At 48.4% G+C, this 10055-nt stretch overlaps 1 protein-coding gene across 1 annotated transcript in view; it reads left to right on the top strand.

Annotated features, from left to right (window-relative positions):
- The first annotated feature begins 767 nt into the window (after positions 1-767).
- Positions 768-10055, top strand: part of INHBA (inhibin subunit beta A) — an 11161-nt gene continuing 1873 nt past the window's right edge. Inside the window, exon 1 of the mRNA XM_021703711.2 lies at positions 768-1209. Within this exon, the coding sequence (XP_021559386.1) occupies positions 822-1209 (388 nt within the window). The 5' untranslated portion in view covers positions 768-821. The remainder of the gene's footprint in view (positions 1210-10055) is intronic.

The raw sequence follows: 10055 nt of genomic DNA on the forward strand, positions 1-10055 counted from the left end.
ATCCCAGGAGATTGGGACAGTGCCTCCCAGTGGGGTTTTCTCTCCCCTCCAAAAGAGGAAGAAGGTGAAGCAAGGAGACTGGGCAGAGACAGAAAAAAAAAAAAGGGGGGGGGGGGAAGTAGAACAAAATTAGGAGGATTTCTTTCAGAAGGGAAAGTAGAACTCCCGAGAATGGTGGTATCTGAAGAGAGGTGTGTGTGAGGGAACAGTGAGCAGAAGGAAAGCAGCCTGTCAGAAAACGGGCTGTCCCTCCCCTTCCTAATCACAGCCTCTACTCACAGACAAACTCCCTCCCTCGCCCATTCACGCACTCACTTAGGACCAATCGTTCTCTCTCTCCTCTCTCTCTCTCTCTCCCTCTCTCCCCCTCTCTCTCCCTGTCTCTCTCTCCCTGTCTCTCCCTCCCTCCCTCCCTCCCTCTCTCTCCCTCTCCCCCTTCTCTCCTCTCTCTCCCTTTCTCCCTGTCTCTCTCCCTCCCATCCTCTCTCTGTCTCTGTCTGTCTCCCCCCCCACCCTGTCTCTCCCTCCCTCCCTCTCTCCCTCCCTCCCTCCCTCCTTCTCTCTTACTCGGAGACAGTCAGAACTCTCCTCCCTGACAACCACAAACCTACAGCACTGACTGCCTTCAGAGAGGGAACCTGCAAACAAAACTTCACAGAAAACTTTTTGTTCTTGTTCCAGAGAATTTGCTGAAGAGGAGAAGGAAAAAAAAAAAAAGAAAGAAAGGAAAAAAAAAAAAAACCAAAAAAACCTGTGCGTGAGGGGGGAGGAAAAGCAAGGCCTTTTAAAAAAAGGCAATCACAACAACTTTTGCTGCCAGGATGCCCTTGCTTTGGCTGAGAGGATTTCTGTTGGCGAGTTGCTGGATTATAGTGAGGAGTTCCCCCACCCCAGGATCCGAGGGGCACGGCGCAGCCCCCGACTGCCCGTCCTGTGCACTGGCCACCCTCCCAAAGGATGTACCCAACTCTCAGCCGGAGATGGTGGAGGCCGTCAAGAAGCACATTTTAAACATGCTGCACTTGAAGAAGAGACCCGAAGTCACCCAGCCGGTGCCCAAGGCGGCGCTTCTGAACGCTATCCGAAAGCTTCATGTGGGCAAAGTGGGGGAGAACGGGTACGTAGAGATAGAGGATGATATCGGCAGGAGGGCAGAAATGAATGAACTCATGGAGCAGACCTCGGAGATCATCACGTTCGCAGAAGCAGGTCGGTGCGGGGCATCTGGGGGTGGGGGCTGCGTGGCTCTGACTGTCCGGGGACGAACTTCTAGCCCCCAGTCGCGGGGCGCCGCCGGGGGCGGGGGGGTGGTGGAGGTCATTCGGTATTGGGCACTGGTGGCGACCGGGGGGGGGGGGGGGGGGGAGAGGACTTCACAGAAACGGAATTCTAGGTTGAGCCCTGGCTGGAGATGGCTCGCTCACACTTGCCGAACTCAGCCGGTCACCCCGGAGGAAGCTCCAAGGGCCAATCTGGAGCTGGAAGCCGGGCTGTGAGAGGCTCCCTCGCCCTGCCTCTGAAACCAGATCCCAGCAGCCCCGAGGAAAGCCCGGGCATTTTCGGGTACTGGGGGAGCCCAGGAGGCTTCCGGACCCCCCCATCCAAAGTTTTTATGGCGGGGAGGCGCGGAGTGTGGGGTCGGGGTGGCCGGCACAGATGAAGTCATTGTCTTAAAACAAACCTTCCCTTTAAAAGTCCAGTCAGGGGCCACACCAGAGAAGCAGGGCATACTTATTAGTGACAGTCCTTTTTACCTTCAGAAACTCTGTCTTCTAAGAGCACAGGCATCACATTCTAGGCAGTAAAGAGGTACTTTGGGGGATAGTTGACATTGAACCAGCAGTCACTTTTGGAACACTGACTTTTGCTCTCTCAAAAAAAAAAAAAAAAAAAAGAGTTTTGTTCTCTGCAAAGTTACTAAGAGCTCTCTGCCAAGGAATGCAACCTTGACAAAGTGCTCTCAGATACTACACTGAACTCTCACTCAATCCTTAAGAGGAAGAACTTTAATAGGTTCTAATCATTGGCTCAGGACCACACTAACCTGTTGCTGAATAGAAAAATACCTGTCAGGAGTGTGGCCATAGACCCGGAGCCAGGTTATTTTTACGGTTATGGGACACAGACCCTTCGCATGCTGCAAGCCCATGCATGCCCACGGCACACAGATGTGTTAATGCCCTGTTACTTTCATGGTAATGCCAGCCTAAAGAATTGTATCCCTTGCCAGATCCATTTGAAAGGAATGCCATTGTTTTGTTTGGTGGAGCATATGGCCAGTGAAGTACGTGCAGGGACTCCCAGCATTTCTGTTTAAAAGTTTGCTGCAGCAGTATAAACAATTAAGGCAACACTCAGAATTTCCAATCCTGAAAACCTGTTGACTCAGATGTTCTGTTTTCAAGAAAACCACGCCAGACCTGGGCATCCTTTTGGGGGAGCAGATAGCCTGCTGGCTTCCTGGCTTCCCTGGTGAGAGAAGCCCTGATGTCCTACAAGCTTGCCGGCAGGACAGTGTCTCCCTCTCTCTCTCTCTCACCAGAAGCTTCTTTTCAAAGAAGGTCTTTCTTCCTCTAAGCTCTTTCTTGACGCAGCCCCCAAAGGACATGATCATTATGACTTTATCTTTTGAAGCTTCTTGAGCAAACAAAGTCAGGTTGGCGGTTTCACCTTGCCCCTCGCCTTTCCTGATGGCAACGTAGGAAAGAAAGTGCTTACTAACATTGAGTCCAGGGGAGGCGAGTGGGTTCCGGTGGTCTAGAGGTCTGTCTGCTCCCTGTGCAGACAAAGGGACCCTGTATAGGTTTTTATATACCAGTTACCACACATGATGGCTTTAATTGCAGGTCCTACTCAATTGGCCTTACCCGCATCCGATGACTAAGTATACCTATGTCTGTGACCACTTTTAATATACACCTGATGTAAGCAACAGCCTCTCTTCCCGACCTAGCTGACTTGTCTAGCAAATCACGCTCTTGGCATTGAGAGGTTTTGCAGTGAAAGAATTTGACCTTTCACATTCTTTCTTACTTATGGCCTTCATCTTAGTGGCCGTCTTTTTCTCATTTATATGAAATCTTGTCATTTTTTTTTTTTAACTTTTCTGTTAGGTGTTTAGTTTAAAAGAAATTGAGTGACTTTTTTAAAAGGTGATTCATTTGACTCACACGTTGACTCCAGTTTAAGGTTTGTAATGGAAAACTCCTCCTGGTTGAGTTTACAACTTGACTTTGGGTGAGCTGCTGGAGTCACAGAAAAGGTTTATGACACACTTACTTATTTTTCTCCTCTGAGAAGTTTCACACTTCAACTTTGAGTTGATTTACTATGATTCCGCGGAATTAATGATTGCTATCTGGACAATCTACTCTCCAAGTGGAGTACCAGATGAGTATTTTGTAGCTGATTTTGCCAACCAGGAAAGAGCTTTATCCTCTGAATATACAAAAATGTCTTGTTGCTTTTGGAATAACCCAACCTTAATAATATTCAAACTATGTCAAATGTAAGAATTTGGAGAAGAGCGGAGGGTATTCATCTTTCTTTCCTCCCCAAACTATTTTGTACCACATGGAATCCAGTGAGTCACTGTCACCGAGTGCCATGCCACAGATGCATCCCCATAGATGCATCTTTCAAACTTAAGATTCCCCAGTTGGGGAGATTCATGTTTAATTTTTGCCTCGACCCTTCTTGACGGTTAAATAAAGCCCATGCTGTGGCCCAGCAGCTGAGGGACTACAAAAAGTTCAAGTGTCTAGAACTCTCAGAACTGAGTTTGTCCCATCTGGGCTCAGGCGGAAGGTGCCCCATCTTTGTAAAGCTGATACGAGTTGTTATTAACTAAGTGGTGAGGAATAGCGCTCGGGCCTTCTGAAACTTCTCCCAACAAATAAAAATTATGCTTTTGAACGCATGTCACCCAAGATTGCTCACCAAGATTATAGCCGGACACCTGGTACAGAATGCTACCTTAAGCCCTTAAAGGAAAAGAAGGGCTGGATGGGGAGGGTCAAGTCAGGTCTCTGTAATTGTCAGTGGAGCTGCAGCCAGCGGTCCTCTTGATGGTTCTATCTTATTTTATCTTGCTGTGATCCATGACAGTATCTGGTCAGTGTACAATAACAGCATATCACTGAGTCTTCATATGCAGCCAGATGTATATGCCGATTATCGTCATCAACTTAGCAATCGATAGCACTTGTGGAAGAACAGATAGGGGCAGAAAGACAAATGAAGCTCCAGGAAATGGGAAATTGCTCACTAAAGCCCAGGTCTTGTTGAAAGTAACACATAAATCTCCCCCTCTTGGAGGATTCCGGTTACAGAAGAGTTGAATTAGAGATATAGACTTCCCAAGCAGGGGTCTAAGAAGGCTTGCTTGGATGACTGTTTTCCCCCCAGCCCAAGAAAGCCATCTTGAGGTGGAGGTGACTCCCACCGATTCCATGCCAGCCCAAGGAACTTTCCTGGCAATTTCCCCTCACTGAAGGGTGCTTTTAGGGGTTACACACTTTCTTCTCTGAATAATGCGAAGCAGTCGGCCACAAGAGGGCGCATTCCAAAGACTTTTGCTCCTTAGCGGTTAATCTAGGGAAAGGCATTTTCAGCTCCTGGAAGCCCCATTCTGTAGCGCCCAAATCTTGGTGCTTAGCAGTTGCCCCCTGCTTCCTCTTATCCTCCAGAAAAAGTTAGGATTTTATGGGATGGGAGAAACATGACTACCTGTGACACAGTAAATGTGACAGAGGAAAGGAAATGGGGATTCTAGTGATACATGTGTACATTCCGGAGCTCTATGGAAGACAGAGGAATGATAAATTTCAGAAGCAAACAAAGCAGAGCGTGGAGAAATGTGACCATGAATCATCAGCAGCACTGATCTGCTCACACATCTCTCCCTAAGACGGCTGGCTGCCTGGCTTTTACCAAAATGCCTTCCATCTCCCCTCATTTCGTTGCCTGGTTTGCCTGTCTTATCAATGCTTTTCACCAGCGACAAATGACAAGTGACTTCCAACAGGGAGGAAAGGGCCGTTTGCTGGCCGCCTTGTGAAAAATTGGGTACAGCTTCGGAGCATGCGTTTGTCTCCGAGCTGAGTGTGGAGCCAAATGGGGGAGGAGAGACAAGGAGCGAGATGCCTGGTGGTTTGGGCCTGTGATGTAGGTGGGTCAGAGTTGGGGTGGGGGGGGGCCCTCAGGGCAGAAAGTCCATTTTCGAATTTGGAGAACTGGGAGTCATACCTTCCCAGGCACTTTTAGGGAAAACACGTATTTGTCTTGGCCCCTCTTCGGCTACAATATACTCGAGCATGAGCTGTAGATCAGAATTCCTCATACTCCACTAGTTCCTAGATCCAAAATCAAAAGTGCAAAAGTTCTCAGGAACTTTGGAAGAAGTCTCTGAAATTTCTGTGGGTTGAATCTTAAGAATTTTTTCTACTTCTTTTCGGAAACTAAATCCTTGATCTCTCTCTCTCTCTCTCGATTTCACCATCATTGACATGGAAGACACCCGAATGTGGCCGAGCATTTAAAATTCAATAGCAGATCCTAAGAAAAAAAATATGAAGGCTAACAAAATCAGTCCAGATAATTTATGACCAGACTTGTAGTTCTGCCTGCTGCAGGCAAAACCCTGGGCTGCAGGTGAAGGAAGGCATAACCTCTAAGATCTCACCTGATGCCTTCTGCAGAAACCCCCGGAAACAGTTCAAATGCAAAGTTAGTGCTTCAGAGAACACACCTGCGTACCTGGTCACCCTGCATGCTCCTACCATTGACCGCACCAAATCTAAGTACAGTGGAATCTGGGTGCAGAATGGAAAATTCAAGTAACAGCCGCATTTTACCACAAGGCTTTTCCCCCATGGCGAGTTAAAAATCCTCTATAAACAACAAGATCTTCCACATTCACATTAGAGACATAATTATTACCCGTATGTACAAGGGCATGCTTTAGGCAGGACCCTGGTGAGGAAAACAAAACGGAACACAAACGAAACACTGCGTGTGTGTTTGTGTGTGTGTGTTGCTTATTTCGTTGGAAATGTTCATACGCCCACAGATCTGAGGTGCAGGGCTTGAAGAAGAGCAGAATTTTGAGTCCTGGTGTGGGGGATGGGAACAGCAAGGGGCTTGGTTGCTTAACTCTTGGCAGGCCTGCTTTCGTGATTGAGTTATTAAAAAATTTGAAAAATTCTAAGAGCAAAGGAAAAAGGTGCTTTGGGGTATTCTTCCTTCCAGCTTCCGATCTTCCCTCTTTCCAAGCCCCCCTTGCCCGGCAACGTTTCAAAGGTCTTCCCTGTAAGGGGCCGTTTTTATCCCTCCTACTCATTTTTATGCATCTTTCTCTCTCCCCTTGATTTTGTGTCCACCGGGCTCATAGAGGTTTAAGTGATGAAATATTATCACCCACATGGGCTTGCGTGGGACTTTCTTAGTGAATTACTCAGGCAGAGCAGGCTGTGATACAAGCCTTGCTCACGAGCCTCGGGAGGGAAAAAATAGCACAGAGGATGAAAAGAATATTATCAGAGAGTAGGTAATGAAAGGTTAGCAAAGCCAACAGCCATATCTAGGTAGATAGGTAATAATGCAGGAACCCAGTGCACACCTGTGTAAAGTACTGTACCTGCTCACAGAGCATTGTGGGAAGGCTTCCATTTCAGGATTTGATGCAGGAGCTAGTTAAGTCTAACCTGAAACTGATTAGTAATTGATCCTAAACACCTCAGCCTCAGGCAACCTCCTTCCATTTTTCAAATTGTTATGCGCAGAGATTTGAAGGCTGGAGCATCCTCACAGCATCGCTGCGGTATAACAATCTCTCTTAGGTAAAATACAGATAAAGGGAATAGAATCAAGTGACTCGTTCTATTTTTCATGCCTAAGAAATTTGAGGGTTGTAATATCTTTCTGAAACCTACAGCCCTGATAAATATTAATCATCTCAGCTTCTAGCTGTCTCATTCTCTCCACCCCCTTCTGCAATGAAAGCTAAATGTAAAAGGAAAAAAAAATATTGCACTGCTTAATAAGTCAAATACAATAGAACTTTTAAAATGTACCTGCATATAAGGTAGACATTAGGAAGACTTGCATCTCTCTCTTCCCCCTGGTCTCCTGAGCATTATGGCAACAGCATTTTCATGAAATTGGATCTGTTTTATTTTTTTTCCCCTGATAAAATATCATGCAATATACAAATAGCAGTTCCAGAAATGGACACCAGGAGAAGGAGGCGACAGCATGTCAATTAGCAGGGGGAAAATCCAAATGTCAGAAATATGGGGGAGAGATACAGCACGCAGGCAATGGATGCGAATACAGGGACAAGAGTGTTTCAAGCTCAGATAATTAAACCGATGCATAAGTCAGCGCTGTGCCTTCTCCACAATACGCCAGCGATGCCATACAGTTAATTATCAGCCAGGACCAGGTTGTAAGTCATTTTATGATGCCTCTCTGATCCTAATATAACAGCACCTGACAGATTGAGCCCCCTCTAATGAGTACTCTCTTTGTACGATCCTCTCTCAGGAACACTAAATCATTTGCTTCCAAGTACAGCTGCCTGTGAAGAAGGGTGGGGCTTTATCATGCCTTAGAAACCTGCTCTTGTGGAATGAGGGGCTGTCCTGTAGGCTGTTGCTGGAAGCAAGGGACCTCAGCCCCCCTGGCCCTACAAAAGCAATTTGCATGTGCTGTCTCTCACTCCTTGTGTCAAGTCGGCCAGTTAGCCCACCCTGACTCCCGCCCCCACCCCCAGCATCTGTAGACTGCTCTGGACTCTCTTCATGGCAAGTCCGACGTGGGCTGGTCCGCACTGCCCTCCGGACCCTCTCTTTACCCGAGGACCGTCTGCCTTCACCCCGGCCCCTCCTGCCAAGCCTGGGTAAAAGCCGAGAGGAGCCTGTGGGAATGAGTTACCTGAAACCCAGAGAGCTTTCCCATCCTGAGGACGAGTCAGATTCTCCAGTTTCACACACTTTCCTAGAGAAACAAAACACAACCTTGTGCCCTCTGGCTTCTCTAATTTAGCAGCTACTATCTCTCTGTCTTTACAGTGGCACCCTGCACAGTTTAAGGTTTCAGAAGCTGGCCTGCGTAGAGGCAGAAGGGAGAACAGCCTGTAGCTTGTTACGATTCTCCCCCGGGGCAGGGCAGGAGGCGCCTGCACACTCGTCCGGGGGGCTTGGTAGCTTCGGGAAGGACCCTACCGCTTCAGATCTGCTGCAGAGTGTCTTTTTAAATTTAGATCATTAAGCTCTCCTTCCTGGAATCTTCTCTTTTGCTTCCCACCTCCCCCCACCCCCCACCCCCGCCAAAAAAAACCAGCAACAGAAAACCCACCAGGTTTTAGCAAAGGGGAATACTGCATTCACGTTTTGAAAAGAAATCATGCTCCCTAAAAAAAGACAGTCTCCCCTTCTTCTAACTGCTCTCTACTCTGGTGATCTAATTCTAAACCTAGCTTTATCATTCATTTTAACTCCTGCTGGAGACCCAAGGCTGGAGGAAAAGGACCCCACCCCACCCCCCACACCACCACCACCACCACCACCGAGCCCAGCCCAGCGTGCTAGCAAGTTTATACCAAGATGCCAGAGAATCTTTTGTATACATATGTAGCCTTTCCTAGCCCTGGCCTCCGTGAATTTACCACTATCAGAATCACAGTGTGCAGAGTGTGTTAAATTAAGAACAGAATCTACAGTGTGCAATGCACAGAAAAGCCTGCCTTCTGCTGCAGAGAACTTGAAACTGTGCCGAAAATTTATAGTACCGTAAACATCTCAGGGCTGAGAGTGATAAGTATGGCTGGATTTCCGTTCGCTATAGAAATCCAGGCAGGGAGACCCTCCTAGGGAGTTGCGAGTTCTAAGATGACCTTCCCTAACATTGTTCTCAGATTTGTGTACGGGATGCGCGCACACCGGACAGTCGTAAGCGGGTACACGCGTGCAGGAGGCGGTTGGGCAAAGAGGACATGTTTCATAGACCACCGAGTGGTGAAAGTGCCACTGAGGGAAGATGTTTCCTCAATCTGAGAATTCCAGTCTGGACACCTGCTCCTTACAGTAAACGTTGCTGCGTGTGTAGACATACAGGAGCTTATGGAAAAAGAGAAGGGAGCAGTTTAAGTTAGGCAAGAACTGAATGGTCTCTGAAGCCAACTGTCTCACCAGTGTGGGGATTTCCTTTCCGTTAGTAGCAGTCGCTGTAATTGGGGCTCATTAAGCTGCATTTGGAAGGGAAGGAGGCAAAAACGGGGGACGCAGCAGTGGGAAGTGGGTTGCTTAATGTAACTTCACTGGATGCTAAAGATGTGATTGCCTTGTTCCTGGTAAACACTGGGCCATGACAGTGAATGAGATAGATAGGATCTCAGACTGGGGGCATCCGAAATCAGACTGACGGGGGTGGGGGGGCCAAGGGGGTCAGGAACTGAACCCTTATCAAGGGCAGCCACTGAGGGTGATGTGTTGGGAGCAGGAATATTCTCGGCAGGGGTCACCGCCTGGCGGTGAGAGAGGGTGTGGGATGCACCTGACCTCGAACAAACACCATGTGGCTGCACCACAGAGCACGGGGCACTGGGAGAGAGCTGGGGTTGAAGGCGAAGCTGTGGAGGCTGGCTCGTTTCTGTTTTAAACCTGCTTAGTAGAGCAATGATTGGAGAGGGGCCTGGCTCCATGCTGGAGAGCCAAATGCAAGAAAAGGCTGTTGCAGCGACCTAGGAAAGAAAGGATGGAGGGGTGGGGCAGGTCGTGGCCAGGGAGGAGGAGGCTAGCTCGGTGGGCACTGACCCCACGTACTTACATGGGGGAGGGGAGTGTCTGTGTATTTCTGTGGGAATAGCGCCACTTCCACAACTTGCTAGAGCTCACAGTGGGTTTTCATCCGGGTTAGGCCAAGCCTGCGGTCGAGTGGGTCCAATGTCATTATGCCATTCCCATTTTATAGAAGATGAAACTGAGGTTAAGCAGTGAACAGACGCAGACACCTGCCCCCCCCCCCCCCCCCCCCCCCCCCCCCCCCCCCCCCCC

The sequence above is a fragment of the Neomonachus schauinslandi genome, chromosome 12 (genome assembly GCF_002201575.2).
Source record: "Neomonachus schauinslandi chromosome 12, ASM220157v2, whole genome shotgun sequence".
In the NCBI taxonomy this organism is placed as follows: Eukaryota; Metazoa; Chordata; class Mammalia; order Carnivora; family Phocidae; genus Neomonachus; species Neomonachus schauinslandi.